This window comes from Chrysochloris asiatica, unplaced genomic scaffold, assembly GCF_000296735.1.
Source record: "Chrysochloris asiatica unplaced genomic scaffold, ChrAsi1.0 scaffold00010, whole genome shotgun sequence".
NCBI lineage: Eukaryota > Metazoa > Chordata > Mammalia > Afrosoricida > Chrysochloridae > Chrysochloris > Chrysochloris asiatica.
Window position 1 is genome coordinate 7,401,901 of NW_006408528.1, and position 26,945 is coordinate 7,428,845.

General features: G+C 42.4%; 1 protein-coding gene and 2 pseudogenes across 1 annotated transcript in view; 1 reads left to right on the top strand and 2 right to left on the bottom strand.

The window, feature by feature from the left end:
• The window catches only part of LOC102830020, a 61,670-nt pseudogene extending 44,947 nt beyond the window's left edge, over positions 1-16,723 (bottom strand).
• LOC102838397 (neurexophilin-1-like) overlaps positions 1-24,196 on the bottom strand; it is a 445,955-nt gene extending 421,759 nt beyond the window's left edge. The window contains exons 1-2 of the mRNA XM_006834250.1: positions 23,836-24,196; positions 22,849-23,012 (exon numbers count right to left, since the gene is read on the bottom strand). Coding sequence (XP_006834313.1) covers positions 22,849-22,902 — 54 coding nt within the window. The 5' untranslated portion in view covers positions 22,903-23,012; positions 23,836-24,196. The remainder of the gene's footprint in view (positions 1-22,848; positions 23,013-23,835) is intronic.
• A 1,941-nt stretch (positions 24,197-26,137) lies between these two features.
• On the top strand, positions 26,138-26,540 carry LOC102839888 (annotated as a pseudogene).
• Positions 26,541-26,945: the final 405 nt, after the last annotated feature.

The following is a 26,945-nucleotide window of genomic DNA, read 5'->3' on the forward strand; positions in this document are numbered from 1 at the left end:
AACCTTGGGATCAAGCAATATTGATGTACAACTACAACATTCATTCATTACTTATTATTCCCAAGCCAGAGATCAATGAGTTAGTTACCCAGCCACTTCCAGGATGAAACAGTAGTTTTATCTCCCTTACAAATACTGTGTTTTAGATAACATCTCCCTTACTCAGTGTATGTAGATTTGTGGCCCAGAAATGGGAAGTTAGTAAAACAGTATGAATGAAATCCTGTGGATCTTAATTTCTCTGCCTGGCAATATATTGCTGTTGTTATGTGCTGTGGAGTCAGTTCCAACTCATAGTGACCCTGTACAGGGTTTCTGAGGCTATAAATCTTTACGGGAGCAGAAAGCCTCATCTTTCTCCTGCAGAACAGCTGGTAGTTTCGAACTGCTGACCTTGTGGTTCACAGCCCAATTTGTAATCACTACGCTACCAGAGCTCCTTGCCTGACAATACGGAAGTCAATAAACTTGAGTTCTAACTCCAACTCTTACCAGGAGTGTGTCAACACACAACTAAGACATTTAGCCTGTGTCTCAGCTTTACCACTAGTAAAATGACTTACTCACACCTGACTTTGCCTCCTCACATCCTATTTCAGAAAAGAAGTTACACCTAGGATAGTGTCTGGCAACCTTATGAGAATGACATGTACCACTCCAGAGATTTTTTTTTTTTTCCCTCCTATTGTTGTTGTTGTTGTTAAGTGCCTCCTATAAGGGCTAGCAAATAAATTATTGGCAAAGAACTAGTTCTTAGGACTCATGAGTCCTGCCATCTCACATTTGGTTTGAACAAATGACAAGCACATCAATGTGCATTGTAGCAAGTCACTTAATATTTTATAGGTTAGTGCTTTCCAACAGCATCTGATATTGAAAATCATCCAAACTCTTTTGGAAGAAGCAACAAAGAGTGGACACTGATACGCAGCAGGCAATTTCCTCCTTACTTGTGTTCACAAATAGCTTGTGAATGTTAAAATTCCAGGCCTGGAACATTGCTCAAATTCTGATCTTTTCCGGGAAGTACCATTCTCTCTGGACAGTAATGGCAAACCAAGCCGCAAGGCTGTGCAGATGGTGCACAGAAAGAGGGAAGTCTGTTCTCATTGTGAGCTGAAATGCCCTGGCTTGGAAATAAAGCTTTTCCTTTCACACTCCTACTAAAGCTATACCAGCCCTGATTTCCATAAAAGATCCACTCATTTTCTTTTTCAATGACATTACAAAGAAAAATAGGGCCAAAGATCATTCACTGAAATAAACTATACAGTACATCAATTTTCTTCCATACTTCATGTATGGAGTATAATGTCAGTTGATTAAAGTCTCCGGATTACTCTTTTAAAGTAATTTATGAGTTAATCTTTAGCTTAAGATACCTAGAACCAATTCAGGAGTGTGGTAGCTCTGTAGGATAAGCACTGGACTACTAACAACAAGACTGGTGGTTCAAGCCCACCAGGCTAGCCTCTCTAGAGAAGGATGAGGCTTTCTGCTCCACAAAGATTTACAGTTTCTGAAACCCTATACTGGATCGCTCTGAGTCAGAACTGACTTGACAGCACTTAACAACAACTGAACCAATTCAAATAATCCTGGTGGTACAGTGGTTGAACACATAATTGCTAATCAGTAAGTTGATGGTTTGAAACCACCATCTACTACGCAAGAGAAAAATGTGACAATCTATTTCCTTAAAAATTGCAGCTTTGGAAACCCTATGGGGCAGTTATACTAGATCCTATAGTATCACGATGAGATGAAATTTACTCCATGGCATTCGGTTTGTTTTGTTTTTGCAGAATCAACTCATTTTCTTTTCATTCCTATACCACATTTTTGTAAACACAGCTTTAGTATTCTTTTATTAAATGTACATGTAGGAAAACTAACCATACAGTTTGTAGAATAATTAGTTGATTTCTGGGAGATAAAATGGAAAATAATGGCATGCCATACAATTGCAAAGTTACCTCTGATAATCTAAGACACAAGTAACCAGCCCTTCTGATCACATTTTATTCCACAGTACCTGACCATTCAAAGGATAAAATCAGTATCATATATTATACTGTTAAATTCTGAATGTTGTTGTTTTTTCAAAATGCCCTTGTCTTTACCAAAGAAAATAGACTTCTGTACAATCTTTTATATCTCTGCTTCTCATCTCTGATACACAACTCACCATGAACACAGAAATATAATACAGTGGCTCCTTGGAAAGAGGAATGTCTAGCTGTGGTAACCTCCAGAAATAGAAAAAAAGAGTAAATATTAATTTACTAAAAACTATGTATTGCCCAATAAGGATGTGAATTTGGATCTCAATATTAGAACTCCATTGTGTAGACTGTTAACTAGAAAAGATGTCTTAACCTTTCTACTTCTACCAGGGGTCAGCAATGTTCCTTCCTCTAGAGCCAAGTTTTGTTTTCCACTTGCACATAATTTAGGATACATCGTAGACAGAGGGAGGAGAGATGTAGTAGGGATCAGCAAGAGGTGCTAGTGACAAAAACACATGCCATCAAAGGATCTCCTACATCATTTTCTGTGATTGGCTCTAAATCTACCATTTCCACAGTCACTACAAGTCAAATAAGGGAAAGAACCAGGGATTTAGAATTGTGTCTAAAAGGAAGTCTGTTATACAATACAAAGGAGAAATGCTTTGATTCAGACCTTGCGGTAGTAGTTAAAATTGATCATTGCCTTTAAATCTTAAACACCTAAGACATAGAAAATCACTACAGCCACGTTACCGAGTACACTGGCAATCTTCTAGGTCTCAGTTTTCTACCATTTACTTTCAAAATTCAATATAAAAAAATCTTTTAAAGTTCGTTATATGTAAAGCATATGTTGTTGTAGCTGTTGTTCTGTAGAGCTGATTCCAACTCACGGCAACGCTATGTAGGGTTTCCGAGAGTGACTGATGGGTTTGAACTGCTGAATTTGTGGTTACTAGTAGGCTTATCCTACAAACCCACACCAGGCCCAAAGCATAAATTAGAATGGCCATTTACTTCTGGAATTTACTAGTATTGATACTATTACAGTCTTCAGAGCAATTACAACCTACACAAACCAAGCTACTTATCAATTAAAACAATTCAATAAATCAAATACTTTGACTTTTCTAAAAACATATAATTATTTACAGCTCTTAATTAAGATCATATTTTCCCATTTATAATTTTTTACAAAAAACAACCCCACTGTAAAATGCCATGGTTGGGCTATAAAGCCTTCTTGGGAACCAGTGAGATACTTCCATAAACTCTAAGTAACTATACATGCTGTGGAGCTTTGAGCTATGATTGCTTGCTTGCTTGCTTGCTTGCCTGTTTGGTTTGGTCACCTTTCTGTTGATTGAAATCTTTAGACTCATTTTCAGATGTTGAGTTACTAAGAAGACATGTCAATTATTCAGCCCATAGGAGAGGATGCTATTCTTATGTTGTTGTTGCTGTTGTTAAGAGTCAAGTCAGTTCTGACTCACATCAACTTTGTATAGGGTTTCTGAGGTGCAAATGTTGGTTTGAACCACCAACCTTGGGGTTAGCAGCCCAGTGTTCATCCTTCAGCTCAACACTAGGACTCCTTATGATAATGGTTTCTAAATATAGTATAGGTGTAGATACTGATAAAGTTCTGTTTCACTATCCCTCTCTTCACCTATTTCTTCCTCCCCTCCTTCCTTCCCTTTCTCTTTACTTCAACTTCTCCCACCATCCTTTTAATTCTAGAAAGAAGAAAACGTTTTTAAAAAGAAATCTGATGCTTTGTTTTAATCCATTTTCCAGGCTAGAGTGAAGCTAGTGATTAGTTATCATATTAACTCTGTCCTTGCCAGAGGCCTGCACAAATTAGATTCCTGGGATATAATTTGTGCTGAGATGTACCCAGAAAAGCCAACTAGCATATATACTTATATTCTGAGCTGCCAGGAGAAGCACTGACACTTCTTATTAAGGAGTACCAGTGAATTTTTACGTGTGCATTTGTGAAGTGGTTTTACCATCAACCCCTTCCCCTTTCCCACCTATGCACTCCAATCTCTTTACTATTACCAGGTACCTATATCTATAAACCCGAGAGTTTAAGAAAAACCAAGACATGTTTATGGGGTACCTACTAGAAACTGCACATAACAACAACAACTAGAAAATAAGTTAAGTATTTCAAAAGTGGTATGGACAATGGTTTTGTCTCCCCTTTCTCACCACATACTAAAACAGCTTTGCCTAGGAGCCTAGCTAACTATGTCAATTCTACCCCATGAAAACCCCTAAGTTGAGGCATAAATGCTTAACCTATTAAACCAACATCAATTATTTACATGTGTTAAGAAATGAAATATAAGAAACGTTTCATAAGAAACATAAGAAATGAAACATAAGACATGGTGGAGAATCCAGAGAAATAAATAAGGTTATAGTCTATCAAGAACCAATATAGTAAGGCAGAAACTGTTTTTAGAGTATCTAATTAAACTAATGACAAATAGGAATAGGGAGAATATTTGCTAGGCCCACAGAGCAGGTGCTTAAATATTTATCAGTGTCAGCAACACACTTAAAGAGACAATGTTTCACAAAGATAGGATGGGTGTGTTAGCACAGAAAACTAGGCTAGAGAGAACAAGCCAAGATGATGTGTGCTCAGCAGTCTCAAGAGGAAGAAGACACATCCAGGAAAACGGAACTTTCAACTTCACATTGTGTTCCACGTGGCCTCTTGGACAAACTTAGGTACGTACATACCATGCAATACTAAGCAATGTTAAAGAATAATTATGAATCTGATGTGAAAAACTCACAGGATGGATGAACCTGGAGAACATTATGCTTAGTAAAATTAGTCAATCACAAAAGGACAAATATTGAATGAGACCACTATTGTAAAAAGTCAAGAAAAGATTTCCACACTAACAGAAACAAATTCTTGATGGTGATCAGGGGTGGGAGGGGAAAGGAGTGTAAGTCATCGGCTTTAGGGTTGTTGTTGTTGTTGTTAAGTGCTGTCGAGGTGGGTCTGACTCATAACGACCCTGTATAGGGTTTCTGAGAAGTTGCTAGTGAGTTTGGACTTCCAACCTTTGCAGTACAGTGCTTATCCTATAGTGTCACACCAGGACTCTGGGTAGAGACATGTTAACTTGGATGAAGGAGATGGCAATATACAATAAGAGGAAGGTTGGCAAAAAAAAAAATGGTAGGTACAAGGGAAGATGCAGGGAGGAATGCAAGAGTTAAAGGCAACAGTGATCTATAAAGATGCATGGATTGACATACAGCCTGTATAAGTGTGGGGGAGACATTAGAAGTATTCCTACAAACATTTATAAGGTTGAAAGAGGATATATGTACAGATTTGGAACAGTAAATTTGGTCTTTTTTATGCTTTTAAGTTTAGTTCCACATTTTTCTCTCATTCTCTCCAGGACTTTCTAATGTGATCCCTTTCAGAGTTGTTGGTAGTAATGATTCTGCTCACAGAGTTGTGGAGAGTATAGTTCATTAATCCACTGAACTAACTATTTCCATGTGTCTTCGATTTTCACAAGTCTTCTTTCTTCTGGGAAGGGAGAGACCAATAGTGGCACTCACGGCTGCTCAGGAGTTTTTTAAGACCCCAGGCACTACTCGCCACAGTAGGATGTAGAATATTGCCTTTATGAGTTATGTTATGCCAATTGACATTGGTGTCCCCCAAGACTATGGTCCTGAGCTCCCAGGTCCAGTGACTCATTTTCTCAGGATGTTTGGCTATGTCTAAGAAGTTTTTATAACTTTGTCCTCTAGATGTTCCATCGCATGCATGGATGTATTTGTAACAATGGTAAATAAACACCCATGTATAAATATCAAAATAATGAGTATGCTTAGTTCAAGGTTAGTAAGAAAAAAGAACTTCTACTGCTACTGTTAAACCATCTGTGCTTCAGAAACGGCTGACAGGTGCCTCTAGAAGAAGCAATCAAAAGTCATTAATGTTCAAAGTCATGACAATTAAATATAAAGATCTATCAGGGCCTTATTATCCAAATCACAATGAATGGAATTCAAACACCCCTCCTCAAAGAGAAAAGCAGTTTTAAACTTTTCTTTACAGTCCTTTGTCTGTACTCTGCCACTGGTGGGTTCTCAAACTATCCCTTGCTGATATGCAAGGAAAATAAATAATAAGCAAAAGGCACTTGGATAATAATTGGAAAGAGCAACAGCCTTCAAAGTCTTTCAAAAGCACATGCTTCTTGCATTGTGATTTTCAGCTGGACTACTTTTATAACTAAGGAAATATATTCTGGGAAGATTTGGCATTTTTAAAAGTTCAAAGTTGAAAGCACAAATTCTATAAATAAATCTACAATGAAGTGCTAAAAGGTTTATTTGTGATTTCTTATTTCACAAACTAGGAACTAGGCTTAAAAATATTGAGTCATAAAATGCTTAAAAAGTAGATTACTAGAAACTAATAGAACACATTATTATCTATTGAGCCAATGATGGGTCAAATGGTATTTTGAGTTCTTGCGGAGAATATGAATATGACCTTCATGTATACCATTTACAGAAAGCAATTTTATTTACATTTTTAAATCCACATAAAGGTGAAAGATGATACTGCTGCGAAATGGAACATTTAATTTTTTGCCCCAAGGCATAACTAAGCTTTCCCAAGGTCAAATGTAGTACAAGATTGAAATGAAGACAGACTCTTCCCCACCACACACTCACACACATACCATCTCTCACCAAAGGCTTCCACTTTGGACAATTCTCTGGGACTTGGCACAGAAGAAGTACTAACTCCAACATACATTAATTTTATAAAAATATTTTCCAGGTATTTTTCAACTTGATTTTTAAATCACATGCTGAGAATGGAATAGAGTTTCATCTGCTAAACTAGTTTAATGTTTGAATCTATTTTGATTATAAAATATTAAAATAAGTAGATTTTTTTTAAGTTTCTTAGTTTGTACTATTCTGCAAAGCTTTTACCTTTTAAAAATGTGGATTTATAATTCCCTTTTATAAATAAATTATCAAGACAAGATTTGTGAGATAAATGCATGGGAAGAACTTGACTTTATGCCTCATACACATGGCTACCTGTTTAAAATAAACCCTTCTCCTAGACAGACAAAGCAAGTAATTCATAAGCACGTGTGTGATTTGTTAAGAAAGATACAGATGTTATGGATCATTTTAAAACTGCGAAGACTATGCTTTATGTCTTGGTCTCATTAACCTGAGGCCCAGGGATCATGTTTCATATTGGGGGTGGGGTGGGGGTGGTGTCCATAGATTCAGACTTTCTAAAGAGATTGTGTCCCAAATACAATCTGAAGCTGAAGTCACAATCATCAGTATTAAACCTGCATCTGTCAGCCTTGTGTCCCTATTTGATTGGAAGCCCCTCAAAAGCAAAACCCCCATCTAAGAAAACTACTAAAACTACAGTGGCACCAAAAGCACCTTTACTCACATTCTAATTATTCAAATGATGTTCACTCAGAGCTGGGTAAAAAAAAAAAAAAAAAAAAAAAATTCTTTAAAGTGAAGAACAACGGTTATTTCTTTCAAAACCTTAAAAACTGAAATGCATTTCTCTCTCCCTTCATTATGTACACATAGCCACATGCATGCACACACACATTCACACTCATATAATATGAAGTAGTGATGAAAAGCGCTGTTAGAAATAAGACTACCTGAGCTAGAGTTCTGTCACATTGGACCAGACACACTCTCAGGGCCTCAATTTACATACAGTAGAGAAGGATAGTTGAATGGCAAAACTAGGATGAACATATGAACATATTAATATTAATGATATTGGTGTGATGCTGTAGGATAAGCAGTGGACTGCAAACTGTAAGGTCGGTGGTTCAGCTGCTCCTTGACAACCCTATAGAGTGTCGCTGTGAATCAGAACCAACTCCATGGCACTTAACAACAACAGGACTGCCATACATAAGTACCAAAACTCTATGCCCAAGTCCTGCCACAGTGCTTGGCTCAGGGTGTAAACAGGAAGGTAGACTCTTTTATCTTTTGTGGTCATCCCCACACCTTCCCCATGTCAAATACAAGACAGAAAATAGTGTTTCTACTTAGGAGCTTTTATCAGGTACCTAGACCAATTAGAAGGAGTCATTCTCATGAGAAATATGGTGGTCTACATGAGGTATTTTGAGCATTATATGATAGGGTCTAGCAGCTTTCATTCCACCAGACTACTTCACCTGGTACTTGTGCCACATCTATGCCTTCAGTTAGAAGGTATTTCAACAGGTAGAAGCAGCCTTTGAACCCTGGACAAAGGTTCCTGGACTTGAAAACCCAGTAGGCTAAAAAAATTTAATTATACTGCATGCAAATGTTAAGAGAGTTTAAAATATTAAAAGAATAATTAAAATCAAATACTACTCACAAATTAATAAAATTTTAAAATCTGATCTTAATAAGTCTCCATAACATCTGCCAATTAAAGCTAGAAAAGCACAGATTTTCCTCTCAATCAGACAACCTATAGATTGGGTCTGTGAATGAACTGTCTTTTCATTCCTATAAACAACTAACTAGTTGTTATAAAAGCAATCGTGTTTCTCCTGGCTTTAATCACAAGCGTTACTATCCACACTAAATACATATGGCGTTCGGGTAGCACGGGGCAACTGTGCATCTATCAATTAACTGCAAAGGGAGCCAAAAGATAGGCTGGCCCTAGGGTAGAATTAGTCCTTTTATATCATCCCCGTAAGGGTTCAAGCTTACCAGCTGCTCCTCAGAAACCCTATACAGGGTCGCTAGGGGTCGGAATCGACTCAATGGCACATAACAACAACATAAGGGCTGTGATTGGAGCCCATGGGAACCTGGTCCAGAAATCTTTCTCTCTAAAGAATGAAAAGACTTTTTTTTTTCTTTATTGGCTTCCAATTGCCTTGTGCCAGGCACTTTCTAAGATTTTTTAAGACATTAACTCAACTAATTCTCAATAATAACCCTACAGGGAGCTCTGGTAGAGTAGTGGTTACGAATCGGGCTGCAAACCTTCAGGTCAGCGGTTTGAAACTACCAGCTGCTCCGCGGGAGAAAGATGAGGCTTTCTACTCCCATAAAGATTTACACCCTCAGAAACCCTGTACAGGGTCACTATGGGTCGGAACTGACTCGATGGCACTTAACAACAACAACAACCCTACAGGTTAGGAGGCATCATCAGTTCTACTTTGCAGAGAAGGAAACTGAGGGTCTAAGAAGTTAAAAAGTTTGTCCAAGGTCATACAATTAAGAAAATACTTTACCATTCTTTTCTCTTCTTTACTCCTAACCAGTCTTTTTCAATGCTGCTTCCCTTAAGAAATAAAGTGAGGGATCTGAGAAAGACAGTTACTGGGATGATAAAAAAAGGGACTGTTTTCCCTTGTCCTTAATTGAGGCAAGAAATCTCCCACTGTTTCTTCATCATTCTTCTGATTTTACTGTGAATTCAAAATTGACATCCTGACTTGGAGGTCTTTAGGAGGATTATCATCCATCCTTCAAACATGCGATTTTGCCTTTCAAGTCTCTCACTCATTTCACAACTAATTCGATCCCAGATAAATTATATATATAGAGAGAGAAACAGAGACAGTTCTGATGTGGTGCTGTAGTATATGCACTGGACTTCAAGGTAGGCTTCAATGCAAGGCCTGTAGCTCAAGCCCACTGGCCACTCCTCAGAAATGCTAAACAGAGTCCCTATGAGTCAGAACTGACTAGAAGGCACTTAACATGTCCTCAAGGCGGTCTCAACTCATAGCAACCCTGCATATGGTTTCCAAGGATCTAAATCTTTAAGGGAGCAGAAAACCTCATCTTACTTCAGTGGAGTGGTTGTCGGACTCAAATCTTGGACCTTGTGGTTCTCAGTGCATTGCTTACCCTATGGAATCAGCTTTGTTTGTTAAGTGGTGTTGAATCAGTTCTGACTAATAGTGGCCCTGTATAGGTTTTCTGAGGAGCAGCTGGTAAGTTTGAACTGCCAGCCTTATGGATTGCAGTCCAATGCTGACCCTACAGTGCCACACCAGAAGTCTAATCTTTCTCTCATTTCACCACTTATGCACTTATGCAATCTCAGATATATTATATGTATGTGTGTATATATATATATATATATATATATATTTATGAGAGAGAACTTAACAACAATATGCACATGCGGAGAGACTCCTGGTATGGTGCTGTGGGATTAACAGTGAACTTTGAACCACAAGGTCAGCAGTTCAAACCCACCAGTTGCTCCTCAGAAACCCTATAAAGGGTCTCCATGAGTAGCAACCAACTCAATGTCACTTAACAACAACAACAAACATGTATATATATATATATCAAGGAGTTGTGCAAATGCATCTGGCTATACATTAATTCGAGTCATCATAATTGTGAAGGATTTCAGTCAAGAATGCAAGGCAGGTTTAAACATCTCAGGCCAAATAATTCATTTTGCTTGCTTCCACACTTCAGAACACCTATTCAATCGTAGATCAGAGTTGCAAATGCAAAAGCAGTATCTCGGCTCCTATGCACTATGACTAATATGGATCTGCATTAGTTTGATAAAAGCTAGAAACTGTGTCTACCTCTTTCTTTCAGGGTTCATAATTCTGACTTGTTAAATCAAAAGAAATAAGATTGAAAATCTAACGTGAGGTACTCATCATTCAATTATACGTTTCTTATGAAAGAAAAAAAAAACTCTGCCATGTTCTGCAAAATCTCCACATCAATAGCAATTAACTTTCACATCAAGACCAGAGAAATACTACACTGATCATGCATGAATAACTTGCTTTTATATGCAGTGGTTTGCATCTTTCTCTGCATTTAATTCTGTAAAACAATAAATGACAGTGCCCTGATACAAGAAACTAGATAACAAATAACTATGAAGGATATATGAGTGAAGGTATTTCTTATTTTTATTTTCAGGAATTATGTAGCAGTCCTGCTACCAACACCACAACTGCTCCAAAACTAATCACAACTTGCCCTTCTGCAAACAGGTTTTAGAATTAAACACGGGGTCAATTATAACATTTTCATGGAAAACTTCTCCAACAAAAAGTTCAATGAGTATCATATAACCAATCCGTGATTTTGATATTTTCCATTAAATATTGAGCAGTATCAGAATTGTTCATAACAAGTTGGCTAGAAGAAATATTAACACACTTGTGCAGTGGCCATTTTTGCAAAGAAAAAAATATAGTAGGATGACTATTCTAGATAACCTTGGAGTCGAAGGGAAAAAAACAACAGTTTTTTAAAATGTCACATGGTTTTTAACATTGTATATTTCTCAATACAATAATGTAAGAGAAAAAAAATCGCTATATTCCAATAAAAATGTGCAGTAAGGAAAAAGAAATTTAGAGCGGGGTTTATTGATATTTCTTAGAAATATATAGACCAAGTAACTGAGTAAATGAGGAAATGTCATTTTTAATGTATATTAGAGAAAAAGAAAGGATGAGAACCTCCAATTTTGTTTAACAGTTGTGAAAAACAGGAAGAGATCTGTTTCTAATCATTTAACTATGTTTATAAAGTCTCATTTTTATTAAGTTTGGTGCTAAAACCAAAACCTTTGTTTATTTACTTGTTCAAAAAATGTATATAAAACATTGACCACATACAACTCCAATAAATATATTGTTGACCATTTAAACAAAATGAAGCAATGTAGGAGACTTTTCATTTCTTCCTTTCTTCGCTTTCTTTTATTTATTCCTTCCTTCCTTTCTTTCTCATTTATGATTTTTTGGTGACCCATAGATCTCTTTGTAATGTGGTAAATCAATAAATGCATCTTTCCTAGAATTTTAATTGTATTCTAGAAACTAAGCCATAAAATAAAAAGAGCCCACTGTCATCAAATCCATTCTGAACAGAGTAGGACTATTTCATATAGTTCCCAAGGCTATAAATCTAGAAGCAAATTGTCTCATGCTTCTCCCTCAGAAGAGCTGGTGGGTTTGAACTGCTAACCTTTCCTTATGCAGCCCAATGCTTAACCCACGGTACCATCAGGACACCATCTTAAATATTACCTTAGAATATTACAATCAGTTTCAAAGCTGGTCAACAACACAAAAGAAGAGGGGCAACCTTATGATGAGCAAATCAGCACACAAAGATGGGCGATCAATTTACATTACATTGTCAAACTGATTCAAAACAATCAAATATTTCACCAATCTGTTTACAACTATTGATTGCACATCAGTCCTCACTTTATATTCTTCCTATTTTAAATAGATGAAATATTTTACAAGGACTTCAAATAATAAGAGATTGTGAATGTAAAGCAGTCCATTAATTTTATATACGCTGTTTTATATATCTGTGGGCCTGTAATAACACTCAGCTACAAGATTACAAGGAGAGAAATCATTTTCTAAAGTTCAGTTGGAGAGCTTGAAGTACATATACATAGCTAAAGTTCCAGCTACCAAGCCACTAGTTCTTCTTTACCAAAATTTCTTTCATTTTATAGCTGAAAATACTAATATAAATAGCACAACAGTGCAGTGTCAGCTGCCAGATTCCCATCATGGAAACTGAATTGCCAACCCCTAGTTAGAATTTATTTCAAAGTCAACAATTTTTTAAGACAAATTAATTCACCACAAGCATTTTCCATGAAATCATGCAGAGGGAAAAGTATAATCATATATCCAGTTTTTCATTGCTGTCCATGTGTTGACTTAGTCTGTAAAGGGGAAAGACCTTTCTAAGTCAGGAAATTTTCTCCTAACTGTTCTATCATATATTTTTTGGTAATTATACTATCTTAGAGCAGGAAAACTGTTCCTATTTCCTTTTAGTCTGTGATTTTTAATTTACTTAAGATTCCTTCCAGTTTGTAGCATGGTGCCTTTGTGTTGGTTCTAGAAGGCTTCGTTTCTCTAAGTGTACATTGTAGTGGATTAGGTGCAGAGGGAGGTAGAAATATAGAGTCCTGTTGCTCTTTCTGCTCAGCTTTCTGCATCATACAGCAACTTTACTAGTTGCTGTATGATGCAGAAATATACTAGAGTACATTTCTTAGAAGTGATCAGCTGATAAGTTGTTCCCCTAAGCTAGTACAAGCTAGTAAATGTCCTTTTCACTTTACTAGGATCTCTTCTAAAGAGTCATATCTATGAGGCCTGGTCTCAGAGATAATCCTTTAGACTTGAGAAAAGAAAGTAAATTAAAAGGACATTTCTGTTAATATCAAAGCAGGCTTATTACTTCAGTATAAGTACTTCCTTAATTTACCTTTCTTAGCATGCTACATAAATATAAATGAAAAGGTTCTCCATTGGGTATATGTTACATATATCTCACAGAGTTTAATTACAAAGCCCTAAAAATGAATATGGTGGGAAATGGCCTCAATACATCATACTGTCCTGGTATTGCTTTGGCTGGTGTCTCTGACCAAAACAAGGAAACAAAGGCACAAAGGCAATGATTACACCAAAGAAAGGAAACTCCAAGGGAAGAGTGAGAAGGCCTTTTATTATTATTTCAATGCCCTGGAAGCTAAAAATTTTAATTTTTTTCTCATTAATGTTATGCTAATTAATGCTAACAACTAATAATGATCATTGTACTGGAAGAGGTGTTAGATTTTTTTTAAGTTTCACATCCTCTTTTCTGCCGCAATTGGCCAACTGTGGTAAGGGAGGGGCAGTTCCCCAAATTGCCATTTAGTTGATTCAGACTCATAACCACCCTACATAGGGCTTATGAGACGATAAATCTCTACTGGAGCAGACAGCCTTATCTTTTTTCCCCTCCGTAGAGTAGCTGGTGGACTTGAACTCCTGACCTTGTGGTTAGCAACCCAATGCTTAACCCACTCAATCACAAATACAAATACTTTCTCGCTTTCTCACTTTCGATTATAAGGGTTACGACATTAGAGAAAAACAATGAAGACATCTGTATAAGATTATATGTTTCACCCTGGCAGCTACCATCCAGGGGCGGCGTCAGACAACTTCTTAGTGTGAGGAAACACTGCTTCTTGGGGTTTGGGCTGCTGAAAAGAGAAAATGAGAAAACGACGTGCAGCCCAGTGGTCAGATCCGCATATCCTCTGGTGAGTGGAGGTGGGGCCCTTCACTCCTTAAAAATCCCATAATAGGCTAGGCTTCCGGCAAAAGTCCAGAATCTCTCCGGGAGGAAGAAGGATGAACTCGCCGGTACCTTTGAGAACACCCGGAAGGCATTGAGCCAAAACCTTCTCCCGCTGATCCAATTCCTGACCGCTCTTCGCCTCCAGATTGGTTCTTTTCTTGTGGGTTTGCCATTCTCAGAGCTGGCGCCTACGGGTGGATGAAGCCCTAACCAACAGTTCTTCGCTTCCCGAATACCGCGGGGATTTGCAGAATCCAGATGTCTTCAAAGGATTGATTATTAATGCTAAAGCGATAGAGATGGACTGAATTTCCCACCCACCTATCACTTTTGACACAGAGAACCTCTAGCGCCAACACTCGGTACTCTCCCTCTTATTTCTGGACCAAATCATGGGTGTGAGCGCCGCTGAGGAGGAACTGCGCACACTTTAAATGACCGCAGTGTCTGCTCTAGGCCGGGAGGGAGGGTGCTACAGCGGCCTGAACTTGAGAGCTGGCGCGGGGGCGGGGGGAGGCGGAGAGCCGGATTGTGCTTGTCTGATTGTGTCTGAGTGTTTTGTTTGGGGTGTTTTGGGTTGGTTGCTAGGGGTGGGGTTTGTTTTTGAGGTAAATAGGAAAAGGCCCCCCCCCCCATCTTGGACCTAATGATGATAAATTCCTCTATGCATCAGACCTCATGCCGAAGAGCCTAACCACATAAAATAATGAGGCTGCCTCCCTATTCGTCTGCATTAAAGGCGAGCCAGGCACTTTCGATAGCAAATATATTGATTCTGTTGCCTGGCCCAAGGTTTGTTCGACTCCCCATGAATAATAACTCCTCCTTTAGAAATTCATAATAATTAGAACTACAACCCCCGCCCTCCCGCCCCGCGGGTGCCACTTTTCTAAAGGTGCCTGATCCAGGAAGATGTCTAGGTGACTCCATCCTGTTCCTAGCAAGTGGAATCCCTTTTCCTGCTTGCTTGGTTTTGTTCTTGAGAGAAAGTTGGTTTCCCTCTTTGTGCCTCAGTTTCTTGTCTGTCAAATGAAGCTTTTACTGATAAAGACACATGGGCATCTTCATTGCATGATTAATGTTTCCACCTGGGGGAGAGGTAGATTAAATCAGTTGAGTGAATGAGTGTAAGCAGAAAAGAAGGTGAGGAAAGGAAAGATTCACCACCCCTCTGGATCAACGCTATGGTAATCACGTGATGCCACAACCATAGAGGGAATGGAGGAGACGACCTGCGAGGGTGCAAAGGAGAGGCTCCGGAGGCAGGACAGTTTGATGCTCCCGAAGGTCTAGAGAAAGAGATAAGTCAGTACAGCCTCCACTCGGCTGTGTGTGTGTGTGTTGGGGGCGGGGGGGGGAGGAGGGTGCGGCAAAGGAAAGCGCTAATAAAACTACAGAGACCAAAAACCCCAGGCCGCAAAGGGGGAGGCTGACCCCGCTGCCAGCGCAAAATGGGGCGGAGCCTTGGTGCTGTCCGTGGTGCTGAAGAATCGCTCTGCTGGTCCAGTCTTGCTCTGTCGCGGCATTCAACCTCTGTGCTTTAGGCCGACCTCCGGAGAACTGCCGCTGTCCATCCTGCCAACCAGGAGCTATGCCGCTCTATAGCACCGCGGCATCGACGAAAGTTCCATAGAAACAACGCTTTGGTGTGTTTTGGGGGGTCCTCGATCGGACGTGAGAGGACTGCACCTGTGTTTTCACAGAACGAGTAGGATCGCACAAGGTCACCTGAAGCTTAAAGTAAACAATGGCAATCAAGCAGGGCGTCGCAATTGACATTACAAAGGCTGAAACCTCGACTAGAAAACTTCCTCCGGCCCCTAACACTTCTCACTTTCGGTTAGAAGACTGGGTTTCCGAGTCGAGGGTAAGAAGCTTACGTCGACCAAAGTTTCTTGCTCTTTAATTATAGAAGGCGACTCGAAAATGGTGTTTAAAATCAATGGGTGGGAAGTGGATTTAGGACAGGATATGAGTAAGATAGACGACCCCTCCCTCTCCGGAGGAGCGCCTGGCCTTCCCCGCCGCTGTCTCAGATCCTCCCCGTCATCATTCATTAGGGCCCCTGGATGATGGGTGAGGCTTGGCCAAAGGCAGGCTCTGCACTGACGGGTATAGCCCCTGAGAGTCAGTTTCTAAGGAAACACTTGGGTTTTCTAAGCAGCTATTTGTCTTAGTGGGAAAGAAAGAAACAGGACAGGAAAAGCCTCCCGGTTCTCCATTCTCATGCAGATAAGACTATGAGCTCTGGCTGCGGCCTGTGTAACACCCTCCCCAAGTATTTCCGGCTTGAGCGAGTAAAATAGTGTCATTCATTTAAAGGAAGATAAGGCGGGGAAGCTTTGCCAGAGCTGCGTCCGAAGACGCACTTGCTGCTCTCCGGGTGCTCCCAGGACTCCAAAGCGCACACCATCCCTCCGCCCCAGATGCGAGTCCCGTCTTTCTAGCCCAAGATCCGAAGCTCCTGATTCGATGCCAAGAGAACTTTCTATCTTAAAGGGCACCCGAGATTCTCTCAGCCCCATCCTTACACCCTTCCAACCCCCACCGATCTAGTAAATAAAATATACTAGGGAAAGCTGTTTACAGAAGTGGTAATTAGGTTTTCAGCCCACAGCAGAGACGCGGCGCGCTCATCAGAAGTTTAAACAACAGCCAGCAACCCGCAGGAGCAGACGGCAACTTGGAAACAAACACAAACGCACTTCTGGCCGCGGGAAGAGCATGAAGAAGCCGCCAATATATAGCATCTCAATAAAAAAAACAAACCGCTCTTGGATAGCTTGCATAGTAATTGAGACAGGCGCTCTTCTCTGATCTGGGTATTTCCTCATCTCGAGCTGACAGAGCCAACTCAGGAAATTGCTGGTAATATTCATCTGGGGAGCACTTTCATTAAACGTAATTCATTCGACTTTCACAATAAATTGAGTGACATCCTTACAGCGGAACCTTTTTATCCTTGATTAAGTGCTTGCCAAGCTTTGGTTTCCCACTTTATTGTCACATTCCTTCAAGCAGAGACGTCAACATGCCAATCGACGACGCGCGCCGTGTTTACCAAGCTCTGGGGGGGACGGGGGGGGGGAGGGTAAAGAGTTAGTGCTGACATGAAGAAAAAGAGCTAGTCCGGAGCTTGACGGGCGGGTAAATCAGGACTGCAACTTCCAGCAAACACACAGCGGGACCTAACAATTGGTAGCAAGAAAACTGCCTGGGGCGGGGGTAAGGGAAGAGCTAAGCGCAGAGTCGCCTAGCGACCCGAAGGCACTAGGAAGCCAACAACCCGAAGGCGCGCGGCCGACCGAAGCGCCAACCTCATTTTCCTAATTAAAATAGCTAAGGCTGCTAAAGACTTAAGATGAGACCTGAATATCCTAGAGGAGGTAGTTTCCCTAAGGGAACTTTCTTTAATATAATCAGATTTAGGCATTTTCTTTAAAATAAAATTTAAAAATCAGAAAAAATACACACTCTTAACACCTCACTTGACAAAAAGCAAACTTTCAGAGTTTCTTCCGACTTTCCTTTAAGCCGGGAGGAGCACAAGAAAGAGATTGTTTTCTCATTGCTTAGATTCCCTTTTGACCCTTAACACTCAAGCTGCGCCAATGGATTCTTTGCTCTTCAGATCCCAGGATTCCTGGCGAAGCTAACAAACGCCTCGGTATTTCAGGACTGGAAGATATAGGGGAAACATCACTTTCCAATGCGTGGCCCCATCTCCTGCAACTGGCTTCATTCCTCTCCCCACCCCTTCCTTAGAAAAATCAAAGGAGCCCAAGACAGAAAATTGCTTATTTGGAAAAGCAATACCCAAATGCTTTCATCACACAAATGCCCTTTTGAAAATATTGTCGACGGTGGTTATTACCTGCACAATGCTGTCAATTTCTGTAGTCTGCAGAAAATCTTTCCTCAGATAGAAAAGTAGGACATTGGGCACCTATCTAAAAAAAAAAAAAAAATTCAACCAATCTCCCTGCCACCCGATATATTTCTCACCCAGACAACACTTTCATTAAGGAGGAAATAGCCATCAACAATTCAAAGCCAAATAGAAATCAACTTCGCACAAAGACAGTCAAGAACTTAATGGCTTTCCTGGAAAATACCGCTCAGAGAGGGTTGGAGCAATTCTGGTTCTCTCACAAAACTGATGACAGTTTCTCAGAACCTGTCACTAGAAGGCCACAGGCCACAATAATTCTCCTGAAAATGAGGCAGAAGGGTGACCTACCCAAGTGATTCCAACCACTCCCCCAAGGAGGTCCTTTTCTGACCAGTGGTGAACAGAACGTTTAAGGAAAATGCTCAGAAATATATCAAGTTTTCTATGCCACAGGGCTCTAGAATTAAGTCTTTGGACTGATAAATTCTATGTTGTACACCTGGGGCATCAGTTTCTCTAAAAATCTAGATGTAATCCACTATCTATAAGGCTGATCTGGGATAGAAGAGTTAGGAAATTCTATGGATCCAGTGAGATTGAGGAACTTTTAGTGCTACCTCCAAGAATACTTATTAGCCCTGTGAGGTAATTAATGAGTGTTTTTCTTTTCAGCTTAAACGCAAACTAATTAAAATTTTCAGTGGGCAGCTGGCTTCATTTTTAATAGGTGCAATATACACATATCTAGTCCAAAGGACAGGCATTGTTGTACTCTCCCTCTGCTATTCTCACAGCTTCCTTTACCTAACAGCCGTCTTCATAGTCTGTGGAATTCACCCAAATGGTCAGGCAAAGGTAGTTTTCCTGTGAATATATTAATCACTCTTTAATCTATATTAATATGATTAGTTTGGGGTTCACATTTTAGGGACAACCTAAGTTTGCGATACTAGATGGTACAAAATGTTTTTTTTATAATAAAAAGATGTAATTTTTTTTTTCCAATCCTTACTTTGGTTTTTAAAAAGCAACTAGATTATTAGCTACTTTAATTCCTAGAACTGGACATGCCTGTGGACAAGCAACTGACCACAATGTCACCATTCAAACTCATCAGATTCTCTAGATTCAATTTTTGAGTAATATTTCCATTGAAAAGTCCAGGAAGTGATCACTGGACACCTCTACTCTGATTTGCCACCAGGTAAGTTCACAAACAGGATTCCTTGGTCTTCTGGAAGATGCTCTCCCTTCACTGAGGCCTATCCATCAGCTGGATTCACAGATAATAAATAGTTCAAGTTTAGGAACCCATGCTCAGGAGTCAGACACCACATGTCCACAGTTTATTCAGGATGTGCTCCAATTAAGAGTGTTATTGTCCTATTGCCCCATTATATCATACTGAAAATATTTTGGAATTGGTCCAGAACTAACAGGAGAATAAAGACCACAGGATGTTTTCATTTTTAACAAGCCCTATGTTCCTGTCCCACTGAATTCAGATTTTTGAATTTGCAATACAGAACATTCAATAATCAGGAAATTCTCCTGCCTTTATTTTTAAAAGATGGCTTCCACCCATTCCATTATGGCTGGAGTTAGTCCTGTGATGATTTTTTAGTATTCTAGTTAATATGCTCTAGAAGATAACTTTGAGGACACATTTATAATTGACTTCCCTTTGAGGTATAAAAATGAGCTCCTAGCTTTTGAACTAGAGCAGACTCATCTCTCAATAAACTCAGATTTAAAATCCTCAATCTACAACATGCACTCAAAGAACCCTTTGTCATGAAGCATACATTAAGGACATTTGCCCAAAAAGCATTAATCTGCTGGATAAAGAGTTGATTTCATAAGAAATTCTTCCCAAATTTGACAGCATTTAAGGTATTTGTCTAGAAGCAAAAGCCTAAATATTTCTTTATAAGGACCTAAACAGACCTTGTGCCCTGGAAATAATATAGTGAAGACTCCCTGGGTAACCAAACTAGGGGCTTAAAAGGACAGGTACACTGAGGTTTCAGCTAGGAGGCCAGGTATAAATAAGGAAATTGCTCTAGTTACTTAACCTGTGATGTGAGCTCATAAAGACACACACACACACAACAATCACTTATAAAACTTCCCTGGTTTATGTCAACTCAAAGTGGTTAAATAAAATAATAGTTTTGCTACATCTGCCTTCTTGGTGAATAACTTGAAGTTCCTAAAAACCTGCATGCATATATTGTAGGTTCTTGATACATAGGGCTAGTATGTTTCCAGGAGAAGCAGAAAATGAAGTATCAATTCAGTTCATGTATCTTATGGTTAGTAAAATAGATGCAGAAAGAAATCCTGACCACTTCTTAGTCAGTTTCATTGGCCTAGAGCTTTAATTTAGACTCTGTTTCTTCAGGAGCCTAAAGCCATGCTTACAAGACTGCCCAATTCACCCTTTTAAATTCATTTCCACAGCAGAAGTCAGCATGCTGCTCCTTCAGGAAAATAGCTCTGGATTCTGAGGGGAAATAGCCATAACTGTGGGATTACAATCCCTACAAATACGACTTTGGGTTGTGGCCTTCCCCCTTTGTTTTTGTGGTGCTATACTTTTCAATCCCAGATATACACAAAACAACTTTAGATGGGAGAGAAAAGAACGGACTTCTAAATCAACTTCTCAATTTTATTATTCACATATCCTATTGTTTTGAGTGAAATTGAAAAAATTGTCTTTCTCTGGATTGCCAAAAGGCATTCAGGTAATGAAGTCTGTAACTAAACGGTAATTGAATCAGCATAATTTGCACACTGAATGGTTTTCAAATGCTCCCAGTTTACAATTAAAGGAGAATTAATGCGCTTGTTGTTGAGAACGCAGCACATTAGAATAAATCCAGCACTGTTGTTGTAATGAGTGGGAAACGGTTTAACTGCCAACAAACACATTTAAAATTTAACACAACGTATTGATTTCACTTCTGCTTTTGATAGATTATTTTTCAGACTATCGAAATACTTGCTCCAAGCAATAAACTGTATCACAGCCGCAAGTCTTTGCCGTGTGTGAGCACAGTCCAAAGACGTATTATGCATAAAGGTATGCAGAGATGTGGGACAGGTGTGTTCTGATGGTCAAGAGAATCATTAACAAGCATTCCCCCTTCGCCTCTTTGATTTTGCGCTCCTAATCCCACCGTCTCTTATAAACAATTTCTGCACTTCCTCTGGACAAACTTTCTGACCTCCTTCTCTGGGCTCTCAATGTCAGCATGGACACAGATAGGGGAGGGAATGATTGAAGATGGGAAATAGGAAGGACACTTTATGGATTCCATCTGCATCCCAGCCAGGGAAAGCACAGACTTCCTTGACACAGTCAGAAAGACTGTCTTTTGGATTGGCTGCCCCGGCTTTCACCTGTTTACCCCCAAGGTGTCCTGTGAGCTAGGACACTGACGCGCAGCGCCCTCTGGCGTCAGCGGCTGCCATAGTCAGGCGATCAAAGTGCAAAGACAAGCAACATTGAGAATTCTTGAATTGTGTGGCTCAAACCGGTTAAATATATATCTACACCCACACACATATTCATATATATATATAAACACACCAATCACTCACATACTCAGAGCCCACAGCCATGTATTACATGCACCAGCAACAGCTAGAAAGCACTTTGAGTTCCAAGAACTGCGACATTTTTGCCCTCCAGCTTGTGGGTTCTTAAATGCTTGGGATTAAGGGATGCAACAAACACCCCCACATCTTTTTGTTGTTGTTGTTTATCCTGCCCAAAAGAAGAGATCATGCTGCCCTAGTGCTCCTGGCTCTGAGGCAAATCACTGAGTTCTCTTTGGCTCCCTGGGCTCAGGGGTGGGCTATGAAGTTGGGGCAATGGGAGCAACCTTACAAGCAGGGCGCAACTGTCCCTAGATCATTCTGAAGTCAGATCCTAGAATTCGCACTCGTGTCCTAGACAGCGCAGTGCCTACACATCTCCAGCGCCACCTCCACAAACTGTTTCACTCCGGAGCCCAGTTCCAAGAGTGTGCAAAGCAAAGACCTCCGAAAATTCTGCTCCCGAAGACGTGGACGCAGGTTTTACTTAGGCTTCTCTCCCTGGCGACACTGCCTGTTCACTCCCTACTTCGCACTGGAACCAGAGTTCGATTACTTGGAGGAAAAGAGAGTTTCCGAAGGAAGGGAGGGGACGCCAGTATACTTTTCTCGACGTGTTTATTACTGACCCAGCTCTGATAGTTGTGTTGCTACTATATGGTATTTAACTTTGCCCTGTCTGAACCCTACAACTTGAAGAAAGTTACCTGCACTTATTCATGTGCAACGTCTCCAACCTTAGAAGCGAGTGGGCGGATTCTCTTTCAAAGTCACAGACCCGGGCAGACTCTTGAGTCGATGCCCCCAATTCCTTTCACTTAAACTCCGTGAACTGCTCAGAGTTCCATGTCTCCCACCCCTTCTCTTTATACTCTCCCCATTAAACACCCCCCACTGTCTCCTTGGTTCCTGGGTGTCTGAGGTGCCCTAGAGACACGCGCAGGGAGGAGAGACTGAAGCAGGAAATGGGGTGGGAGTCTCGGAAAATCCCTCAGGAACCCGGAGACCAGCTTGCCAAAGTTGTTCCAACACTGTCATTAAGAACGTCGCTCTCGGCGAACTGGAGCTCTCACCCGCCTCCTGCGCGCCCCCAGTTGCTTCGTCTCCCTACCTGGATGAGATTGCTGGTGCGCTCGACCGGCCGCGACTTACCAAGTAGACGGTGGGCTGCAGGAAGAGAAGCACGTACCAACACGTAGCCTGCATCCTCCCGCGTCTCAAACTTCCTCGGCGGTGCCTTCACTGAGTCTTTGTTCCTTCAAAACCATAGATCCACCTGACATCCACTTTACAGAGCAAGGTACGCTCTCAGCAGCCTAGATACAAATGAAATTAGACATCCCATGACCATGCGGACAAGGTTAGGCTTCGCGACCAAGCAGGGAATGAGGGTCGTGGCAGGAAGAGGTGCACCAAAACAGCTGGGAGAGGAATAAGAGAAAATCGCAAAGCGAGTAAAATCCAGCGCCTGGAACCAGCGAGCGCACGGTCCGCGGGCGGGAGAGTGAGAGTCTCCTTGCACGCTGCGCTCCTCGGGTGCGAGTTCCCGGGCTGCGGAGGCAGTAGGTGGTTGAGCGCACAGAGCGGTGTGCAAGCGGGTTCCTAACCCGAGCGCCTCTGGCAGCAAGACCTGCCCTTGTGTCTGAAGGCCAAGCAGCTCGAACTAAAGACGGCGGCTGATTCTTCGCCAGCCGGAGCAGTGTTCACAAATGTACACGCCAGCAGAGAAAGACAGAGAGAAAAAAAAAGAGAGGAAGAGACAGATTGAGCGAGGGGGGTGCGGGGAGAAGTGATAGGAAGAGCTGACCAGGATTAGTCGCTGGGTTTCTCCTTACGTTCAGTGGGGTGGGGGTGGGGAAAGGCAATGCAATTTGCATACAGGAAAGCAGGGCTCAGTTTACCCAGTCGGGCGCCCCTGAACACAAGCAAACACACACATCTCTGGCACTACTTTTTTCGAGCCGAGGGGCACATCCAAATGCTAACTTTGAGAGTGAAGCCTGCGGGGAGTATGGGGGTCACCTGCCAGCAGCACTCAGTACACCCAACCAGTGCCCCTCCCTGTCGCCCCTTCCTTGTTCCCCTACCAAAGCGACCCAAGGTGTCTCCTCAGGGACAGTGGAGGCGAAGGCTACGTACCGCACAGCACTGGGGGCGAATCCAGCGAGCAGGGACCACTCTGGGCAGGCTCCATGGAGGAGCTACTCGGGCCTGGCGTCTCCGGCGCCCCGGACGTGCCCTCCCTGGCGCTTCGTCTCCATGCTCGGACGCGGACGGGTCCGGTTGTCTTGTCCAGCCTCGGCAGAGTTGGCGTCCCGGTGCCCAGGTCGCGCTCAGGATTGGTTCCGCGGGAACCGACTTGGCACAGTTGGGTTCACGGTGCAGGAAACTTACGAGGCGAGAGAGGGTGGAGGAAGTAAAGGAGGAAAGAGGAAGAGAGAAAGGGAGGGAGAAAGAAAGGGAACGAGCGAACGTGCCCTGCTGCTGCGCCGGACGGACTGTAACTGCTAGCGCCGGCACTGGAACTATCAGTCCAGGGCTCCCGGCTTCCAGCGTCTGCCAGAGGATGGTGGCGATGACTTAGACTTAGGGGGAGGAGACTGGGCAAGTCCTCGGGACTTGAACTTCAGAGATAGGACTCTGACCTTTCAGAAGAAAAAAGCTACACGACAGTGGCCGGCAGTCCAAGAATCTGCGGGAGGGGTAGGGTGACGAGAAGCTGGGGCTGCGAAAACACCAGCAGCTGCGCTTCACTGCGCGATACTAGAAAGTCCAGCAACCCCTCCGGAACCGAGAGCTTTGTCCCTGATGCTACCCGGCCTCCCGGGGACGCTGTGGAGCGAGCCTGGATTCGGGGCGCAGCTGTGGTGCTGGATTCTCCTCAAGGCCGCGACTTGGCACACCAACCTTCCCAACACAGGCAATTACAATGGCGCGTGGGAGAATGACTCCTCAAAGACTAATTAATACCCCATGTAAATAGATCCCGCTCTCAGGCTCTTTGCAGGCTCCTGCAGTGTCTCTGGTGGCCGCAGCGCTCCCTCCCCGGGGACGTGTAGAGGACCACCGAGGCCTAGGGAGTGGTGCGGTGGAGCGTAGAGTAAGGGTGACCGCCGGAGGTTGCGGGGCGCCAACGCCTAGCGATGCCGACTTGTGGCAGCGGGGCGGTAAACTGGGGCTCAGCGGGCTGCCAGCCATTCAGCGTGCGCCAGCCCAGAGGACTGGGCGACCTTGCTCCCTGGGGTCCTAGCCGCAGACTGGTCCAAGCGTGACCGGGAGGGAGGGAGTAGATGCTTGTAGTCTCGGCCAACCCCCTCACTCCCCACACTTCCTAGTCTACCTCCTAGTCTACCTGCGTCTCCCAGACTCCGGCTCACTGCACAGACTCTCTCAGTTTGTCAGTTTCCCTCCTGCTCAGTCTTCCCCTTCTGTCTCAGTTTCTTCTCTTTTCTTCTCTTCTCCCCGCTACCCCCCCCCCTTCATTTCTCTTTCTTGTGATTCAAGCTTCTGTCTCTCAGAACCTTTCCTGTCTCTCTCTGCCTCTTTCTAACTTGTGTTATCTCTGTTAGAATTTCTGACTTTCACAGTCCCAGCATCTCTGCCCCGACCCCGACCCACGTCCACTCCCCTCAAACTCTGTCCTTTTCTTTTTCCCTCAGCTTCTCCTTCGCACAACCCTCACATCAGCTTCGCCCAGAACCAATAAGATCCAGAGCCAGTCCCAGAGTTGACGGATCCTCGGATCCTCGAGGCCTCCGCGTGCCTAGACTGGTGCCACTTGTTGGAGAGCAGAGGGCATTCCACCCTTCCCCCCTCCCCCAACGCCTCCGGTTACCTCTCCAAGCCTGCCCTTCTTCAGAGCATTGCAAGAATCATTTCGATATGAACCTGTAAGAATTAGTTTGAAATGTATTTCAGGAGCCGAGAATGAGGAATTCAAATAGAACCGTGGTTTTTAATGAGTCTCACGATTTCTTTCTTCCAGTCTTGTCTGTTGGACACCTCACAGCTCAGACGTGTCAGCTGTAGCAAGGCCAGGCCCAGACACAATGTGAACTCCAGAAAAGAGGCCCAGGGGGCAGGAGGGGGGAGGGGGACAGGAAGGAAGGAACAGCTGAATTCCCCTGGGAGTCACTGGTCACTACCACAACCACTGTGGTGCCAGTCAGAACCACTTCCTCCTGGGGGCAGATGCTAGAGAAGTCCCTCTGAAACCTGTGACTTGAATCAGATCCCCCCAAGTCTCCAATTTAGATCCCCACTGTGGGATTTACCAGCCGACAATCTGAGGCCTACAATCTCCCTTCTAGTTAAAAACATTTCTTTAAAGAACAGACTCTTCGCCATTACTTCAGGAAGAGGTTCCCAAACCCAAGCAGTCAAGATGTGTGACTTCACGGAGGATCAGACTTAAGAAGGCCTTCCAGCTGTTTGAAAGATTCTGTACAGCCAGTGTGGGGACGTGATGAGGGCCCTGGGCCAGAACCCCACCAACACCAAGGGGCTCAAGGTCCTGGGGAAGCCCAAGAGTGATGAGATGAACTTGAAGGTGCTGGATTTGAGCACTTCTGCCCATGCTGCAGACTGTGGCTAAGAACAAGGACCAGGGCACCTGTGAGGACTATGTTGAAGGACTTCAGGTGTTTGACAAGGAAGGGAGTGGCACTGTCATGGGTACTGATATCTGGCATGTCCTTGTCACACTGGGTGAGAAGATGACAGACGAAGTAGAGATGCTGGTGACCAGGCACGAGGACATCAATGGTTGTATCAACTATGAAGAGCTTGTCTGGATGGTGCTGAATGGCTTAGGGCAGCCTTTCCTGTGGGAGACTGTTATCTAGCCCTGAAGGCCTCCTTGGCTGTCACAGCACCTTTCCCAGATTCTCTCTCTTGGATAAGGCCTGCAAGCAGCATTCACCAAACAAACTTGCTGTCTGTGCCCCCTCCCCCCCAAAAAAATGAGCAGACTCTTTGAATCTCCAAGTTGTCCTCTGCCGCTGTGACCTCTTGGAATTCATTGGGGGCAGGTGCAGGCGGTGAAATGCACCTTCTAACTGGAAGTCTGAAATATTTACTTTGTGTGTGGGAGATGTTCATTTATATGCTGTAGTCACAATGTTGTCTAGGCTTCATTTTTATTATCAGATTTTTCACGCTCTTGAAAAGTTTGAAGAAGAAAAATAAAAAGTATTGTTGTTGTTATGTGCCGTGGAGTCGGTTCCGACTCATAGTAACCCTGTACAGGG